General features: G+C 41.1%; 1 protein-coding gene across 6 annotated transcripts in view; it reads left to right on the plus strand.

Annotated features, from left to right (window-relative positions):
* Positions 1-20,000, plus strand: part of ptprn2 (protein tyrosine phosphatase receptor type N2) — a 174,130-nt gene that overhangs the window by 143,586 nt on the left and 10,544 nt on the right. For all 6 annotated transcript variants that reach the window (XR_014533829.1, XR_014533830.1, XR_014533831.1 and 3 more), the window contains exons 15-19: positions 6,174-6,321; positions 6,576-6,649; positions 12,994-13,071; positions 18,917-19,036; positions 19,688-19,854. Coding sequence is in view for 2 of the 6 variants with exons in the window: in XM_083542655.1 (XP_083398781.1) it covers positions 6,174-6,321; positions 6,576-6,649; positions 12,994-13,071; positions 18,917-19,036; positions 19,688-19,854 (587 nt within the window). In the remaining 4 variants the exon portion in view is untranslated. The remainder of the gene's footprint in view (positions 1-6,173; positions 6,322-6,575; positions 6,650-12,993; positions 13,072-18,916; positions 19,037-19,687; positions 19,855-20,000) is intronic.

Consider the following 20,000-nt stretch of genomic DNA (forward strand, 5'->3'; position numbering starts at 1 on the left):
CAACACACACACACACACACACACACAAAACACACAAATGCAAATGCTTCAGTTCAAACTCACTCTGCTCCAGGCTGCTTTACTTTTAATTAAATGGATACAAATAAAAAGAGCTGTTTCATTAGAAGTGAAGTAATGGCACCCTATTAAAGGAGCAAGAGTTAGTGTGTGGCTCTGAAAGCTTTGCAGTGTGGTTTCCATTTCTTGAGGTTTGCCTATTATAGAGTTTGGTGGGAGTGGTAAGATGCTTGTTTTTACATGGATAATTAATATTTTGCCACTTTTAACCACTGCTTTACTGGTCTCACTATTTCTTATGGTTCTGGCACTGAGGTGGTGCAACAAACCTCCACTGGATATCCAGACATCTGAGTCAAACCAGATTTATTCCACATTTAATAATATCCTCCACTTTTTTGGGAAGATGTTTCACAAGATTTCATGGGGATTTGTGCTCATTTAATTACTTAGTAAAGTCAGGTGTTGGTGTAAGTGAGGCGAGGAGGACTGGGGTGCTGTCAATGTTCACATTCTTCCCAATAATGTTGGTGCTCTATAGCAGGAGATCTTCCACTCCATATAATGTAAAGCAGATCTTCTACTGTTTTTTTGAAGAAGAACAGCATATGGCTGCAAAAGTCAGGTGTCCCAAAACTTTTGTCCAAAGAGTGTAGCAGGAAGATTCCAGCACCATGACTGCTGTCCATGGTGCTGGAATCTTCCTGCTACACTCTTTGGAGCAGGAAGATTCCAGCACCATGGACAGCAGTCATGTACCAGATCAGACAATGTACTACTATAAATATCCAGAGAGTAAACAATCTCTCGATATCCAAACATCCTCATTCATCTTTGTGGTGTTTGTGTGTGTGTGTGTGTGTGTGTGTGTGTGTGTGTGTGTGTGTGTGTGTGTGTGTGTGTGTACACTCAGGTGTGTAAGCCATCGTCTCGAAATATATGAGCTGATCAATCAGTAACAAGGCTCCACTCCTGCTTCTATCGCTTCTGCTACTGTATTTATCACCAAACAGCTAATAGAGGATGAGTCCGGAGGAGAAAAATAAATGCTGGTGATTAAAGTGTTGAATCATCTCCGCGTCTGATTAAATCATAAATTTTATTTGCTAATATGGTTAGATAGGAGAGAGAGCTGGAAATGAGAGACTGCAGTATGGGAGTGTGGCTTCTGTAAAACTCCCGGGTTTGGTGAGGTAAAACCAAAAGATCTATTATAAATTTAATGAATTAATAAAAATAAAAAAAACATTATCATTATTAACCCTAAATCATATATATATATATATATATATATATATATATAAATAAATAAAATTATTATTATTTTTTTTTTTGAGAACGAAAGCAGTGGATAATCTGCCAAGTCCAGTGCTGTTAATTTATTTACTTTAGTTATATTCAGTCTAAAAAAAATCAATAGCAACAATAAAAAAATTAAAGTGACAGGATTGTGGAGCTGAATTTAACTCCACAAACTCGTCCACACACTCTTCCACACACTCTTCCACACACTTGTCCACACAGTCTATCATTAATCACCTGAACACTGAACATTCCAGGATCATTTACTACTAATAATAGCCTCATGAATAGTTCATCACTTCTTTTTTTTCCCATCTTCTCAGGTTGAAGAATTTGAGTGACAAATTGGAGTGATGAATCCGAGTGACCAATCAAAGTAACCAATTAGTCATAAATCCTGTTCAGGTGAATTTTGAATCAGTATATCTAATCATCATGTGATCATATAAACCCAGACTGAATGTATAGTGTGTTTGCTTTGTTCTTTGCTAAGCTCCATATAGTGACTAATTGATAGTACAAAAAAGTAAATTTCCTAATTTAAGTTTAACCCAAACCCTTTTTCTCGTTTCTGAGTAACTGTTTCTCAAATCACTAAAGGGTCAAGAAAGAAAGATATTGAAAAAAAAGCGTCACATATTAAATTCATTGTCCAGACATTTGATTACGATCCACTTACTCTCGTAAACACACCGTGTTTCGGACATTTATTTTAAACATGTGCTGTCAGGAGCAGTTGAATGATGGGTAATTTGTGAGGCTTCAGGAGTGGAGGTGGTGAAGTTAATGTGTACTCACATGGATGAGAGCACTTTGAGTGCCGTTGTTACAGGAGGAGGACGTGAGCGATCAAGGAGACGAGGCTCTCGCGCGCTATGATGGTTGATTTGTTTTGTTCTGATGCGATGAAGACTCACTCCGGGGCTGGAGAAATGATGACTGACACGGGAAGAGCAATTAACATCAAAACTAAATTCCTGAGTTGCACATTTTCCGTCCGAAAGTTAGAAAAGTATTCAGACATCAAAGATCTGGCGTTTTTTCTACATCGCATCAACTTTTAAACGGATGATGAAATCTGCTGCGCTGATGGGAGGCGTGGAGGGAGAACAGCTGCATGCTTCCCTAATATTAAATGTAGAAGCCGATTTTTTCCCATTGAAGTACATTTATTGTTTTTTTATATTTGCATATTCATCCTCAATATTTTATATATAAACACACACAGTGGGGGAAATAATTATTTGATCCCCTGCTGATTTTGGTAAATTGACCCCCTTACAAAGTAATGAACAGTCTAGAATTTTTATGGTAGGTTCATTTTAACAGAGAGAGACAATATAAAGAAAGAAAATCCAGTAAAAAAATATTAAAGAAAGGTTATAAATTCATTGTTTTTTGTTCAAGTGAACTAAATATTCAATCTCATACTAACCAGCGAGAATTCTGGCTCCCGCAGACCCAAAATTAGTCCTGTACCTTCAAGAAAGAACTTCGAATATGAACTCATTATGTGTATAAAAGACACCAGACACAAAATCAACCTCTTCCATTCCAACCTCTCATCAGGGACAAGATTGTGGACCTGCACCTGATATGTGAGGGACTATAGCTGAAACCCACATCATTGCTATATTTTCAATTGTTCCTAACTGTCCATGGCTTTTATACAACTTTTCTACAAATCCACGCCGATCCACACTGATGACCCTTTTGTTCCTCGGTGAAGCAAAGCTCCATTTTTTTCATCATCCTGCATTAATCTCATTAAAGCTTCTCTCAGCCTTGTTAATCAAAGTCATTTCTCACCCACTAAATAATGAATACTACATGGACCGTAATGGCCTCGATTAAGTCCCCTGTCTCGTGGAACATACGCTCATAAGATATGACCAAAGCTTTGGACAGAGCAGGCGGAGAACACGGATCTCCAGGCGCCCAGAGAACGTTCAAACAGCTTCACGACTTCATTTCATCTCTCATGGTTCAAAGGTTTAAAGAAGTCATTGGCAGTATAATCACAATGAGGGGTGGAGTTAGTGCTCATTTTCATGAATCTCATAAAATAATACAAACGTGTAGAAAATATAATTTGGCATCATTTCATTTACTTTAAAACCAACCTCCAGATGTTCTTGCTAGTGCTAATTCATACTCTATCACACCATGAGGACCAATTTGTTCCAATTGCGTTGAAGCACAAATTTTTAAGATAAGGGGCAGAGTTCCAGCTATTTCCAAGCACAACTGGGTCGAAAGCAGAATTCTTTACCACAGGTCACAAGAACTTTTGACCAAATGTAATAATGCACCATGGTGCCATCATCATGCTGGGAAGTTCTGTTGGTGCTTCCTGGTCATGCAATGTTTCTGTAGTGGGCATCTGTCCATCCCTGGTGAAGATAATGTGATTGGCTGTATAATGGAAACATGTTTTTCTTCACCCTTTTTGATAGGTAGATATATGTAAAGCTAACTGATTTTTTTGCCCAAATGTCATGATACACTTAAGTGCCATTATCATGTTGATGTGGATCTCTTCATACTCCTGGATAATGGACTGAGTACTGCCCATGTAATATTTTTACCACTTGCGTTTATATAAAGTGCTTGGACCCGTAATTATTGATTAAATTTGATTGGAAAGCTAGCAAAATGTTTTCCCAAATGTAGTAATGCACAATAGTGACACCATCAGGCTGACTTGGCTCCTCTGGTTCTCTTAAGTAAGGGAACGAACTGGAACTTTCTGCCAAATTTGCTGCTTCCTGTCTTTGCAATGTTTCTACCACTTGTGTTTTGTTGTGTTCAAGTGCTTGGCCCCCTAATCATTTGGCTGTATTATGGGAGTTTGTGTGGATTCTTCATTCTCCTTGATTTGTGGACATATGAGGAGAAAGCTAGCTGGATTTTTGTGTAACAATACACCCCAACACCTTCATGCTCATAGTCTCGTAATTAATGGAAAGCGTTGGAGCTTTCTGCCAAATTTGGGGCCTTACAATGTTTCCACCATTTGCATTGTTGGTAGCTTAGTTGTTAATGCATTCGATTATGGATTCGAAGGTCAGGAGTTCAAATCCGAGCCACATCAAGCTGCCAATTTGTGGCCCCTTAGAAAGGCAGAAGACCCCATGAATTAGTTGTAAAATGTAAGTCATGATTGGATAATGCTGTGATCATCTGTCCATCTCTGGTGCTGCAAAAAAAAGATGGAAACACTGTATTATAGGTGGACGTGTCATCCTTCACAAGACCTTTCTCCATATTTGCTGCTTCCTGGACCTGCAATGTTTCCACCACTTGTGTTCCGTCGAATGTTTTTGAAACCCATAATTATTTATTAAAGTCCATTTCTGTACGCACAATCTGTCCGTCCCCGGTGCTGCACAATAAAGCGATTAATAAAAGAAAAGAAATTCTTCAGGCAGCTGTGATCCAGATTACCTCTGAGCTCCACCTCTTCCCGTTCCTGTTTTTCCTTTCTGTCGTTCTACAATAACACCTTCATCCATCCAGACAGACGTGAGCTCAAAGCAGCTCGGCTCGTCAATCTCGGAGACTAATCCCAAATATGCAAGACAAAAGAGCAGGGAGAGAAAGAGCGAGAATGATGGAAGGAGAGAGGAAGGAGAGAGAGAGAGAGAGAGAGAGAGAGAGAGAGAGAGAGAGAGAGAGAGTAAAAAGAGAGAAAGAGAAAGAGGGGTGGGTTGGTCCTTGGCAATCACACATGCAATTAAGAGCGCTGAAAGAGCCGAGCTTCAATCACCGCTTTTCTCTGCTCTCACACATGGCGATAAGATTGTCTGAGCTTAAGCCTTCTTTCCTGGGTAGCTGAATCCTACAGAGACAAAAGAACAGAGAAGAGGGAGGGACGGAGGGGAAGAACGATGGAGAGAGAGAGAGAGAGAGAGAGAGAGAGAGAGAGAGAGAGAGAGAGAGAGAGAGAGAGAAGAAGATGGAGACAGGGCATTGAAATGGTTTAGAGAATGAAGTCCCTGCTTCTTACGTTGGATTTCGGTGACCTGGTAGAAGATTATACATCATAGTGCCTGTGTTTATGAGTTTATTGTGTGTGTGTGTGTGTGTGTGTGTGTGTGTGTGTGTGTGTGTGTGTGTGTGTGTGTGTGTGTTAACATGCCCACGGGGCTGAAAGCAGTACTTCAGTTACAATAGTCCTTATCTGTCTCACACACACAAGATTCTCATCCTCAGATTCTGCTTTCTGATTGGCCCGACTGATTTTCTCAAAAAAAAAAAAAAAGAAAGAAAAAGAAAGAAAGAAAACCAGGAAGGGGGACAGACGGAGGAAGAGAAAAATGTTAAAAAAGAGAATGAGGAAAAAGTGACAGGAGGAGAAAAATAAACAACAGAAAGCAAGCGAATGAGATGGGAAGAGAAAGAGAATGAGAAAAGGCAAGAAAAAGAGAAACAGGAAGAGAATGAGTAACTGGAAGGGAAAAAAGAAAAAAGCAAGAGAAATGAAAAGAAGAGCGGGAACAAAACGAAATATAGCACCAGGAAGAGGAACAGATAGAACTATGAAAAAGAGGAACAGGAAGAAAAATGAAAAAGTGGAATGGGAAGAGTAAATAGGGTTATAGCAGAAGAGTTTCTTTGCAGTATGACATAAATGCAACAATAAACTGATAAAAACTATGATGTCTCTTTTTCTTCCTTTTTCCTACTCTTTATTCTCTCATTCTCTTCCTGTTTCTCCTCCTTGTTCTATTCCTCTTCCTGTTTCTTTTTTTCTTTATTCCTCTTCCTTTTCCTGCTCCTTTCTTTTCCTCTTTCTCTTGTTTTTCCTTTTCTCTTCCTCTTCCGCTTCCTCATGGTGTTCTTCTCTGCAGGCGTATATGGAGGACCACCTGCAGAATCAGGATCGTCTGGAGAAGGAGTGGGAAGCTCTTTGTGGATATCAGGCCGAGCCGGCCGCTTGCTCTGCAGCTCAGGATAAAAACAACGCCAAGAAGAACCGGCCGAACAGCGTCCTCGCGTGTGAGTGACACACACACACACACACACACACACACACACACACACACACACAGATACATCACACAGAACACAACCAGCCCCACCGCAGCCTCTACACTGACCAAATCTTCTGATTTATTAAACTTTTATTAGCAGCCATTAGGATGCATGTTTGTGTAGAATGATGTGTATTTTTGTGTAATTATTGTGTTATAAAGATATTATAAATGATTATTACTGTTATAAAACTAACTGGTTGGGTTCTTCTCTGGCAGATGATCACTCCAGGGTGACTCTGAAGGCTGAGAACAACCAGAGCCGTTCGGACTACATCAACGCCAGTCTCATCGTTAGTCCTGATCTTCACTTCCTTCCCTTTTTTCACTGCGTCGCTCTGAGACCAAACCATCGTTACACTGTTGATTTCTGAATTCTGATTGGTCAGTGAAGAAGGTGTGGCCTCTAGGAGTTTCGATGAGACCTGGAAGGCATGGCTTTCGTGACTTAGTCTCAGTGATGGAGGCGTGGCCTCGTTGTGTTTCAGTCTCGGTAAAGGAGGCGTGACCTGTGTGTGAGTCTCAGTGAAGGAGGCGTGGCCTGTGTGTCAGTATTAGTGAAGGAGGCATGGCCTCTTTGTGTGTTAGTCTTGATGAAGAAGGTGTAGCCTGTGCATGTCAGTTTCAGTTAAGGGGGTGTGGCCTGTGTGTCAGTTTTAGTAAAGGAGGTGTGGCCTTTTGTAGGTCAGGTTTAGTAAAGTAGGCGTGGCCTGTGTGTAGCAGGTGTTTGGATATGAAGATGTATCTAAATCCAGTCCTGTAATGAGATTTTATATTGTAAGTGTGTGTTAAACGTTACAGCTTTATAAAAACTCCAGACCTTCTCGGGTTCGTGCTCAACAGAGAACAAAGCACAGGACAAAGGGTTAATGCTCGAGTCAATCTGGCCTCCTGCACTTTCTATCTCCTTAGACCCCCTCGGAGCGAAAACAGAAGAATGTAAGGGGTTTTCTCTTTCTGTCAGAGCTCGGGGGGCCTCCTAATTACATCCCGGCAGGAACCTGACATGAAAACCGCCATAATTACATCTGTCAAACGCCGCAGCCTGGTGCCTCGTTAGCAGCGTCGCAGCAGAACAACCTCGAAATGAGTCATCTGTGACATCTTTTCCCTTTTCCAACTGTCCCGGCTTCAGTTAAGTGGCTGCTCAGGGGTGAAGGTTTTGGCCTTTTTTACTTACACACACACCCACAAGTAGACACACACACACACACACACACAAGTAGACACACACACACAAAACCCTCTCTGTCACACATGAACACACATGCTTTGTCTCATCAGTCCACAGGAGCTGGCAGTTTCATAAAAGGGATCTCTTGCTGCTGTTGTCATGGTAATGACAAAAGGGGGCGGAGTCCTATAAGAAAAAGCAGGCATTGTTCGAAAAGAAATTGTAGTCATTTACATTCACGTTTTACATTTACGCCATTCAGCAGATGCCCGTATCCAGAGCGACATACAAAAGTGCTTCGAGTCTCTATTAATGAATAAGTCAAAACTGGTTCGCAAGATTAAAAACTTACGATAAAATCAATACCCATAAGTTATCAATCAATATCCACTACAATATTTACAGTGCATAGGAGAATTTTCCTTGTATTCTTCCTCTTTGGTTGCCAGATTTTCCTCATCCAGTCAGAGTTATTCCTTATTCGCACTCCTTCGACCGGTCTGGCCAATCCGGCTCACACAAATCTGTGTGCAATCTTTTCTCATGGACTTGGTATCCTTTCCTAAAGAGTTGAAATTGTGAACTGAACAGTTTGATGAATGAACACAAATGACCAACATCCAGGATGTTCTTCTCATAAAAATAACAACTGGTCTATTGATGAAGCAGTTGCTGCTTTTTTAAATGTGGAAAATTGTGTCCTGTATTCACTTGGTTCTTTGGTTTCTCCCTGAAAATAGGAAGTGGTAGACGTAGTGTTTAAGATGTACTGTGATGGGTAGACTTGTCCCACAGTGTTGCTCCCAAAATAAATTCTGGATTTATTGCACACCAGGTCGAACACCTTGTGTTAAATAGTTTTCCATTCACTTTAATTCAAATTCAAGTCAAACTGGAACTTTTAATTGTACATGTATAAAAATAGATGCTAGCGTCGCAGGCCAGTCCAGAGAAAGTTAATCAAGATGGCAGGCAACATTGTTAGCATGTGCATGGAACAGCTTGCGGTGCTGAAGTTTCTCATAAACGAAAGCATAAAACCCTCAGATATCTACAGAAGACTTCAAGAGCAGTACCATGATGTGACTCTAAGCTGCAGTGAGACATTTGACTGTTGCGAATGTTCCAGAGGTGACCATATGTCCATCATTGATGATCAGTGGTGGTTCCCAGCTCACAGAAGTCATTCTTGTGAATATTTATAGCATCAAACTCCTGATCCTGGATAAACGATGCATAACCTTTGGTGAAATTGCACAATTCAGGAAGACCACTAGGAGAGTATGTCAAAAGTCAAAGCAAAGTTTCCACTCCTTGAAATTTGTTCTTTTATTTTATTAACTGAAAAGTCACGGTTTGACTTGAACGACCCCTTCACGAAACAAAAAATTATATATAGGTGAATTATGTGAATTTATCCCAGATGAGCAGCCGGGGGTGACTGTGGCAAGGAAAAATCCCTTAGATGATATGAAGAAGAAACATTTTAGACCTACAAGGGGAACCCATCCTTAATTGGGTCTTGAACTCCCAACATTCCAGGCAGTAACCCAGAGCCTAAACCATTGAGCTACCACCTCCCCACATAACAGAATCTTGCATTCAAGTATTTGCCCCCTGAGCTTCCCCACATTGTACACCCTGGAACTGAAAAAATGAACTTCATCTGGATTTTCACCATTTGATTCCACAGTATTTCTTACTCAGAGTCCCCCAATTACCGGGTCTTGATTACCGGGTCTTTGACCCCATTACTAGGCTGTGGAAGAGGAAGTAAAATAAAAGACCAAAACTACTTACTGACGCTCCGCGATATTAAAAAAAAATGAAACTGGTCTGGTGCACTTCTGCAAGTTGAAATGAAACCCTAAAAACCCTGTTTGCTCCTTCAGGATAAGTTTTTGAAAAGTTTGCTTTGCCCTCGAGACTGAGTGCAAAACCTATGAAAAGTGCTCGCTGTGAGATCACAGAGGGTTTTATCCACTTAAATAAGAAATCAAAGTTTTTCTCCGAACTTGGCAAAAACGAAAGGGTGGCAGTTTCCTTGGCAATAATTCATATTTTCCTCAGTGTATTATTTTGCCGCTTGTCAGATTTGACAGACAGACAGAAGCCGAAGCCTTATTTGCGTCTGTGTTTCTGTCTGTTTTCCTCGTGAAGTCTCTTGGCGTGGCCTGGAGTGCCTAGCGCCACAGTTACTGTCGAGCTGGCACTTCACTGATCCACTTCCCAGCTCGGAGTAATTAGATTTTATGAGCACGATCATCTTTTTGAGTTTGAGATGATATATCCGCTTTAATATCTCCCTTTATGGGAAGCGAGACAAGGGCAGTCAAAAGTCTGGTATTAGCTGTCTGGCGTATAATGGCTCTTGCTGACTATAAAGGTTGTTCTAGGCAATTATATCCATTTGGAGCAGAGCTAATGGCCATGTGTGTCGCTCATTCTAACAATGGAGCTTTGTGTCTGATTTTTAATTTAAAAAAATTTTTCTTGTTCATTGAACACAGGGGCCGAGCCGCAATTAGCGTAGTGGTATTTAGGCGGGTTAGCGTTTATGATAAGGACGAAGCGATAATCACGAATGATTTCACACTTCCTTCATTTTTTCAGATTGTGTGCACATCTTATTGAAGCCACAAGATACTAGTCACTCGTGTATGGAATGTGAGATATTTCATCCTGCTTGCTTAGTTTTATTTGTTACAATAATAATTATGATGGGCTAAAAAAAAATGGCCTCGGTTTAAAGGATAAACTGATCAGGGACGCTTCCCAATCCACAAAAGGACAACGGTAATTATGAATTCATACAGGCAGACACAATATGGACAAAAGTATTGAAACACTTGACTTTTCCAGTGGTTCTTCCAAAAAAGCACAAAGTTGGGTGTTTGGGTGTTCTAACGTGAAATTTTGCTCTTGAACCGAGTGCACAAAGCCAGAAGATATGGTCTACATGGATTGGAGTCAGCATCATTTCTCTGCATAGGCCCCTAGGGCGTGAATAACTTGGAGGGCACCAGTGAGCACCCCCTGCCCTGCCGCTGCCTATTCAAATTATTTACCTGTTTATCTTTTCTAAATACTTGAATTCAGACAATTTTGCAATATTTATGTAAAGTTTTTATCCTTTTTTATGGAAGGTTGTGAATGATTTGTATGGTTTTGGGGTGGAGCATTGTGGACCTCCAACCCTCTTAAACACCTCTGGAATGAATTGGGACGCTGACTGCTCCCCAGGCCTCCTCACCTACATCAGTACCTGAAATGGTTAATACCCTTGTGCCTGAATGTTAAATGAAATCCCCACAAAATCTGGTGGAACATCTTCCCAGAAGAGTGGAGAATAATATTAAAGCAAATGGGGACTCGATGTGGAATAGGATGTTAAAAAAATTTTTATGGTCAACTGATGTGCCACAAATCTTCCATATAGTGTATTTTTGTATTCAGTAGTTGCCTCTGTTATATGATGCTGCCGTTATTTGATTTTGAGTGTCATTCACTATTCTGAATCTAGATTATGAGTCAGGGAAAGCTCCGGAAGCTTCTCTTGCAACACCAAGCTCATTAGAATTCCTTGAAATTTAGCTTGACGACGTTTTTCTTAGGGAGTAAAGCCTGCTTGTGTTGGATTATGTGCTCTTACACTGCCTGGGGACAATAGTGTCCCAGCTTGATCCTCTAACAAGGAAGCATACCTGAGCTCCACTTAGCTGGCTTTCCTATTGTGTCCACTCAGAATGGCGGCGTTCCAATCCGCTGACGATCGACCTCTCATTAACCAAGCTCCCTTTGTAATGCTCGGGTATAATGTGGATTATTGGGCGAACGCTTTTCTGCCAGGCTCTCAAAAGGTTCTCAGGGAGCCTTTGATAGCGACATGCACACAATAGCTGAGAACGCCAAACAAGATGAATATTAGCAAGCGCTAATCAGAACCCATGTTAGCTATTCAGTTAAAATGTATTGATTTGGAGCAATTGCTTGAGCGGCAGCTGTTTAATTTTTTTTCTTGCAAGTCCCTGAGACACCATCCAACCCTTTTATTTCATGAGAATCGGAGGACTGCCGCTTGAAAGTTTTTTTTGGCTGCTAATTTATCCGTCGCTATTCAAGGCCAGTGCGTGATAGATGGCATGCTAGTTATTTATTTCGTTTTTATTTTTTTCGTCCAACATACAGGCGTAAACAGGCAAGTTTCATTTCCTTGATGCTGAGCCTCGTGTCAGTAAATATTTTGATTGGAGCGCTGCTGGGCTTTCTTCACCGATCCAGCTTTAATCAGGCGCATTAAAAAAACACACAGACGATAGCCTGTTTCATTTCTTTGTAATCTTCGGCTTTGCTTGTTCTTATGTTCCACCTCTGTATACACAATTTCCTTTAATAACTTTGATGGACTAAAGCAGACTGTTTTTATCACCAGGTTTGCAAATTTCTGAGGATGGACTTCATTTAGATTTATTCAACAGTGCCATGGTGCCTTTAAGAGGCAGGGTTTTAGGGCCTTTCAGGCCTGGTGAAGGAGGTCTGGCCTCTGTTTGTGTGTTTCAGTCCAAGTAATGCAGGCATGGTTTCTTCCTGTGTGTCTCAGTGAAGGAGGCGTGGCCTCTGTCTGTGTGTCAGTTTTAGTGAAGGAGGTGTGGTCTCTGTCCATGTGTCAGTCTGAGTAAAGGAGGCGTGGCCTCTGTCTGTGTCTTAGTCTTAGTGAAGGAGGTGTGGCCTCTGTCCGTGTGTCAGTCTCAGTGAAGGAGGTGTGGTCTCTGTCTGTGTGTCAGTCTCAGTGAAGTAGGCATGGCCTCTGTCTGTGTGTCAGTCTCAGTGAAAGAGGTGTGGTCTCTCCATGTGTTAGTCTCAGTGAAGGAGGCATGACCCCTGTCTGTGTGTCAGTCTCAGTAAAGGAGGTGTGGCCTCTGTCTGTGTGTCAGTCTCAGTAAAGGAGGTGTGGCCTCTGTCTGTGTGTCAGTTTCAGTCAAGGAGTCGTGGCCACCTTGTTTATCAGTCCCTCTAAAGGAGGCATGACTTCTGTGTGTCAGTCCCACTAAAGGAGGCGTGACCTCCACGTAAGTCAGACACAGTAAAGGAGGTGTGGCCTTTGTGGGTGTTAGTCTGAGTGAAAAAGGCATGGCTTCTGTTTCTGTTAAGGAAGTCTCCCCTACATTTCCTGTCAGTTCCAGTAAAGGAGGTATATGTGTAAATGGCATTAAAACAGTTCTAAATCGTTCAGTTTTTTCTTGCTCACGCTCCCTTTGATTTTAAGCTTCCGCCAGCTGTTACTGTAAACAATTCACTAATAATTGGGAAACATGAATTCAAAATAAATAAATAAATGAATGAATAAATAAATAAATAAATGAGGTGCATGATATAACAAGAAGGCCAGGAGTCTACATCATTTTAATACCTGCCCTTTCTTACTCTGTTAACTGCTGCTAATCTCTCCTTTTGTTTCTACAGATGGACCATGACCCTCGTAACCCAGCCTACATCTCTGCTCAGAGCCCTCTCTCATCTACAGTGCCCGATTTCTGGCAGGTGAGACATAAACTCACTATTTTGTGGTTTTCGAAGTGACTACAATGTAGTCATTACAATGATGCCTTTTCATCGATTTCATTAACCAGCTAGCAAATGCCTGCTATCCTGACTTGATTTCTGAGACAGTTCTAGTGCTAATCTTCACTTGATTATGCTTTGCTAGTTTACATGAATAAGCCTGGAATTGCATCTAAACGAGTCTTGAAGTTATATTTATTATAATTTGTGATCACCAATGCTAGTTTGTTAGCAGACAGGATTTTTGCACTCGCAAAACTTTAGAGTGAGTCTAACATCCAAAATGAATTAAATTGAATCCTGTTTGTTTATTGCTTTTGGGTGTCTGAACTTCACATCATGTAAATGACTTTACTAACACCCTTGTTGCTGACTGAGCACAAATCTCCACAAAATCTGGTGTAACAACCTTTCAGAAGAGTGGACATTAATGGGGACTTAATATGGAATTCCAGAAGCAGATATTTATCTTACGGCCAGGTGTCTAACATTTTGAGAAACTGATTTCAGCTCCTGTAAAATGTCAAAACAGGTTTACCTGCAAAGTAACGAAGTCTTTCTAAGACAGTGGTCAGATCAGTGTTTAGGTGAATGATGTACAGTACCAGGTGTTATCTGAAAGTTACGAGAAGAATGGTGTGACTGGTGCAATTCTGACCCATGTGCATTACCATGTCTGCAATTTCATCCTGGACAGCAGATTAGAACAAAGAACAAACCTGAAATTCTGTGTGAAACTGGGCAAATCTGCCACAGAGAAGTTTCACATGACATTCATTTGACATTCGAGTCATTAGAGGTGTTTTGAGCAGCATGCGCGCTTCAAGAGCGGATGAACATCCCTTGAAGATGCCGAGAAACTAGGAAGGTCACCCCGAAAAATGTCAAAACCATTCGCCAACACGTGCATGATGGTCGAACCACATGATCTCACTTCCACACTTACCCTACTCTCCAGATTTGGCTTTTACAGACTTCGCTCTCTTCACGGAGATGAAGATGCAGCTCAAAGGTTGCTATTTTGACATCTTTGCTGAGCTCCAGCGCGAATCACAGAATGTGGTTGACAGGATGCAAAAAGAAGACTTCCAGGACACAAATTCATTGTGTTATTTGCATGTTTGTTTAAGCTTAAGGCCAGATGATGGCACGCAGAATATCTCGCTGGCTTTTTTTAAAGGTGCACCTCGGACTGATTTTCCTGTTTGCGCAAATTGATTACGCTAATGTGTTAGATGTCACCCGACCCTTCCCTAGCAACCGATCTGCGACTAATGGGACGGCATCGAATCGTGGTTAGCGGTTGCTCGTGTTTATCATTTATGCCAATTACTGTGAGCAAAAAAAAAAAAACGATCTCAATTGAATTCATTCGGTGCGGCTGAATCTGAGGGAGGTGTGGAGGTGTGCAGACTCCAAAAACGTTCATTAAAACCGTTCCATTTGGATTAATGATGAATATAAATGTGTAGATTCCTGTCAATTATCTAGCGGTGTTTATGTCATCATCTGTCATTTAAAATAAGATTAGTAAAATAAAAAATACCGTCTACCTTCATTATCTGGAAGGTCACCTGCTCTGACGACGCGAACGGCAAGATTTGTTCTGCTCCAGCGGTGCAATTGTTTGCTGCTTTCGATTCGACCTTTGCTTAACCTTGCACAAAGACGTTAGTCACTGACAATATTTGATCACCTGCTTCGGAACGTTTGTATTAGCGTATTAGCTCATCAGATGGGCTCTGGTTTGCAGAGCCATTACTCTGTAATGACGAACAAAACATCATGACTTAGTGGCTTAATGAGGTAATGAAGCAGAAGAACCACACCAGAAATCATTTTTACGATTCTTAACCAGCCATTTAATGAGAGCGCTGAAATGGAACGGTGACAAAATAAAAAGTGGGATGAGTTTTAGCTTCTGAGATTGGAAATGAAAGGTAGAGAGAGAGAGAGAGAGATCCCTGGACTGCCAGAGAATCCCAAAACCTGAACTTGACTATTCAGATTAAAGAAGAAAACAAATTGCATCTTCCTCAACAGAGTTACAACAATCTACCTGTGATCTGCATTACTGGGTTCGGGTTAGGGGTATGGCAGTAAATTAGGGGTGGGGTGGGCAGTTAGAGATATCTTAAGGAGATACTGTAGGGTTCATGTTATGGTGAGGAGTCTGGGTTAGAAGTTAATGTAACAGTAATGAGTTTGGTTTGGGGGGGTGGAATACAGTAAGGAGTTTGGTTTGGGGGTTGAGAATTCAGTAAGGAGTTTGGGTTTGGGGGTTGGGATCAGGGGCGTAGATTACGCGGGGGACGCGGGGGACATGTCCCCCGCACTTTTTTATAAAAAGTTTATTCGTCCCCCTCACTTTTTTAGTGGAGGGAAAAAAAACAGGTAACACTACACATTTCGTCCCCCCTACTTTTGAAATGATGGCTATGCCCCTGGTTGGTATACAGTAAGGAGTTTGGTTTGGGGGTTGAGGATTCAGTAAGGAGTTTGGGTTGGGGGTTGGGATACAGTAAGGAGTTTGGTTTGGGGTTAAGGATACAGTAAGGAGTTTGGTTTTGGGGTTGGGGATTGAGGACGGAGTTTGGGTTGGGTGTTAGAATACATTAAGGAGTTTGGTTTGGTGGTTGGGGATTCAGTAAGGAGTTTGGGTTGGGGGTTGGGATACAGTCAGAGTTTGGTTTAGGGGCTGGGGATTCAGTAAGGAGTTTGGGTTGGGGGCTGGGATACAGTCAGAAGTTTGGTTAAGGGGTTGGGGATTCAGTAAGGAGTTTGGGTTGGGGGTTAAGGATACAGTAAGGAGATTGGGTTGGGGATTCAGTAAGGAGTTTGGTTTGGTGGTTGGGGATTCAGTAAGGAGTTTGGTTTGGGGGTTAAGGATATAATATTGAGGTAGAGTTAGCATTAGGATGTTTGAGTTTAGAGATTTGTGTTAGAGTGTTAAGGTTAGCGTTAGGGGTTAGAGGTATGTAAAGTGGTTAGTAAGTAAGTATTAGCAAATAATGTGCTCTGGGATAAAATACATATATAAAGTCTTTCCTAAAAGAATGTCAAAAATGAAGGCACTGTTAATTAACAACTAAATAGAACTACAATATAAATGATATATTTATTTTTGCTGTGGATCTCAGGCGTCTTGTAAAAAAGAAAAAGAAAACGTCATGTATGTAACGTCATGGTTTGCGCTAGCAACTGTGGCGTAGACTTACAGCATATTTTACTTTAATGGCTCTCGAGGGGCATGCTGAACGTGAGTGTGATTAGTTTACGGTCAGGGCCGTTGTGGTTTTATTGCCCCTCGTAAAAGTCAGTGTTTTCCCCTTATTTTCCTAACGGCCGCAGTGGGCCATTATATCTGTGAAGGACACGGAAAAGTGTGATTAGGGGAAATGGAGCGAAAAACAGCAGCTCAGACAGACAAGAAGAGAGAGAGAGAGAGTGGGAGGGACTACGGCAAGTCAAGCGATTGAAAAGCAGGGCGGCGGGATGAACTTAAACTTCAATTACAACTACGAAACGGTTGGGCTAATAATAGCTGTCTCGGCCATGAGGGCACACTCCATTAAGTGAAACATATGCTACATTTAAGTTGCTTCTGAATTATTGCATGCATCCGAGTGACGACTGAATCCCAAGCTTTAACACTGGAATGTTTTACTGTGAAATAGAAAACAGAGGAGAGTTTTTCAAGATTGATTCCTAGGTAAGGTCCTCTGTAGCAGGTTGTGAGGTGAATTAGAACAACTGCCATGAAGACAATGCTGGGTTTTTGAGCAACACTTCTCTACTACATGCTTGGTTTGAATCGCGGTATCTAGTATTTACCTTTATGACGTAAATGTATTTATGACATATACATTGCAAGGAAGCTGGGGTTAGAACACATAGGGTTAAGGGACTTGCTCATGGGCCCAAGAGTGGAATCTTGGTGATACCACAGCTTGAAACCTGACCTTCCAATCTGTAACCCAGAGCTTTAACTATAGAGCTAGCACCTCCTCATATAATCTTTCCACCTCCCCACATAACAGAATCTTGCATTCAAGTATTTGTCCCTTGAGCATCCCCACATTTTTTGTACACCCTGGAACTGAAATAATGAACTTCACTGGGATATTTATCGTTTAATTACACAGTATGTCTGCGGCAGAGGTCCCCAAGCACCAGGCTGGTTTCCGGGAAAATGTCTATAGATGTGACACTTTTATTTATTGCGTTTTGTTCTTTAAGACACACAATTTTAATTTACATACAACAAAATTTTAGGAAACATAAATTCCACATTCAGATAGTTATTAACATAAACATCAAACAAACATTCCTTAAAGGTTTCTTTAGTGGCGGAGTAAAGAAAAAAAACGCTGGTCAGGAGCTTTGTGATATTTTTCCAAAACAAAACTGGTTGGTGTACAGAAGGTTGGAGACCTCTATTCTATAATTTGTGGGTGTATTTTCTTTGTGGCACAACGGTTCATTTAAAAAAAAATTAGCTAGTGTGGGTTGGGTGTCTTTAGTAAGTGTTCATGCCCTGGGGCAAAAGAAACAGAAAAAGTAACATTTACATTTACAGCATTATCCACAGCAACTTACATTTATCTCATTCATATAATGGAGCACCTTTGAGGTTAAGGGCTTGGTGTGGCTGGAATATGAACTCAAGACCTTTGGACCCACAGTCCTATACCTTAACCATTTGTAGCAGAGAAGGTTAAGGGCCTTGCTCAGGGGTGCACCAGTGGCAGCTTGGCATTGTTGGGGCTTTAACCCCCAACCCTCTGATCAGTAACCCAGCCTTAACTGTCAATCCACAATTCCCTCAAACCTGCAAATTGTGTTGTGGATTTCACATGCTCTCTTTGATTTTACAGAGATCTTTTTTCCATTCCTGTCACAGATTCCCAGTTAGCTTCAAGACTTTCTAGCATATTCCTGCTCTTGGCTTTAAAGCACTCTAGTGCTATTAGTGAATACTTATGCAAGGTGCTCTACACCTATCCAATCCTAGCTAATGTATTCTGTATATTTTGCTCTGCTGTGGATAAATGGGGGGCTTTCAAGTTAAACCGGGACTGATAATGTTACAGGTATATAAATGGATGCTAGTGTGGTGGTACTTAATGCAGTAGTAAGTGGCTAGTGTGCCCTACTACTATTAGGCAGTGCACATGGGCCATTTCAGAGATTATTAATCAAGATGGAGGACAACAGTGTTAGTGAGATCATAGATTAATGTGTGGTGCTAAAGTTCTTTGCAATTTTTTGCAAAGTTCTTTGCAATCCAAGGTGTAAAACCTGTGGATATCTACAGAAAACCACAACCACAGTACAGTAATGAGACACTCAGCCGCAGTAAGATATTTGAATGGTGTAAACGATCCCAGTCATGGAGGGTCTCTGATGACAAAGTGAAGCAGGCTGTTCTAGGATGGTTCAGGTGCCCTGACAAATCTATATATGATGAATCTTTCCAAGCATCAGTTAAATGCTGCAATAAGTGTATAAATGTAGCAGGGGAGTATGTAGAAATACAAATGCAGTTTCTACTGCTTGAAATTATTTTCTAAATTCAAAAGTCCTGGTTTGACTTGAACGCCCCTTTTCTATTCTTCCATTCTCGTCTTGTTATATAGAGTCAGTCAGTGCGATGCCTTCTACGTTATGTTTGGCCTTTAATTCTTAAAGTCCAGGTTCTAATTTCTTTTGGTTCCTTGCTGTTCTTTTATGATGACGATCAATTGTCTGTGTTTATTATCTGGTCAGTGTATTTCTGTCTGAAACAATTTAAAGCTCATTTTTGTTCCTCCTGCTGATGTAGATGGTGTGGGAAAGCGGCTGTGTGGTGATAGTCATGCTAACACCATTATCCGAAAATGGAATCAAACAATGTCACCAGTACTGGCCAGATGAAGGCTCGGACCTGTACCATATCTATGAGGTATTGTTCGTCTATTTAATTTGATTTAAGTCCAGTACATTAAAGTTGGTGTAACTTTGTTCCTGGACCGGCTGAAGTGCTCCAAAGCCAGGGTTGGGTTTTTTTTTAGTAGTGAAAGGGAGTTTGCCAAAATTGACAGCCTGGAGCAAGACTTAGTTCCAAATCTAATCTTACATGCTTGCTTTGATAGTCTGATCTATCTGTAGACATTGATTCCATGAATCTGGGGAGCTTAGATGAGGCTTAGTGCTAAACTTGGCAAGGTAGTGTAGGTGTAGGAACAGGCTTGAAGTCACATCGATGATCTTCCTGAGGCAAAAAAAATATCCAGCCCTTGGACCAGGGAATAGTATAAACATTTATAGAGACATTATAGAGCAATAATACTTCTACAGAATATACTTCTAATAACACCTTTCTTATTAAACAGGGGCCTTTCTTATTAAACAGGGGCAGAAAGTGGAATTATGTAGCATTGTGTAATTGCAGTATTGTAGTTTAAACTTATGTTTAAACATATGACTCACAAATTCTTCATCCGTTCTCCAACAACACAATGCCCTTAGTTATCTTGAAAGATTTTTCAAAAATCCACAATCCAAATACTTTTATTCTAGAGGATCATTTGCAATCATTTTCTTGTACCTCCAGGTAAACCTGGTGTCAGAGCACATCTGGTGTGAGGATTTTCTGGTGCGCAGTTTCTACTTGAAGAACATCCAGACCAATGAATCACGTACCGTAACGCAGTTCCACTTTCTGTCCTGGATGGATCAGAATGTTCCAGAGTCAGCTCGGACCTTGCTGGACTTTCGTAGGTGCGTAAACACATCTTTCCAAACCATGAGATAGGAACACCTGGTTTTTGGGTAACAGAGAAAGGTGACCTAGTGGAAGCAGGAAGAAACCCTGCCATGCAAAAGTATGGCGCTTAGAGTTTGGTTTTCCAGTTCTCAGCCAGGTC

This window comes from Silurus aristotelis (assembly GCF_946808225.1).
Source record: "Silurus aristotelis genome assembly, chromosome: 5".
In the NCBI taxonomy this organism is placed as follows: domain Eukaryota; kingdom Metazoa; phylum Chordata; class Actinopteri; order Siluriformes; family Siluridae; genus Silurus; species Silurus aristotelis.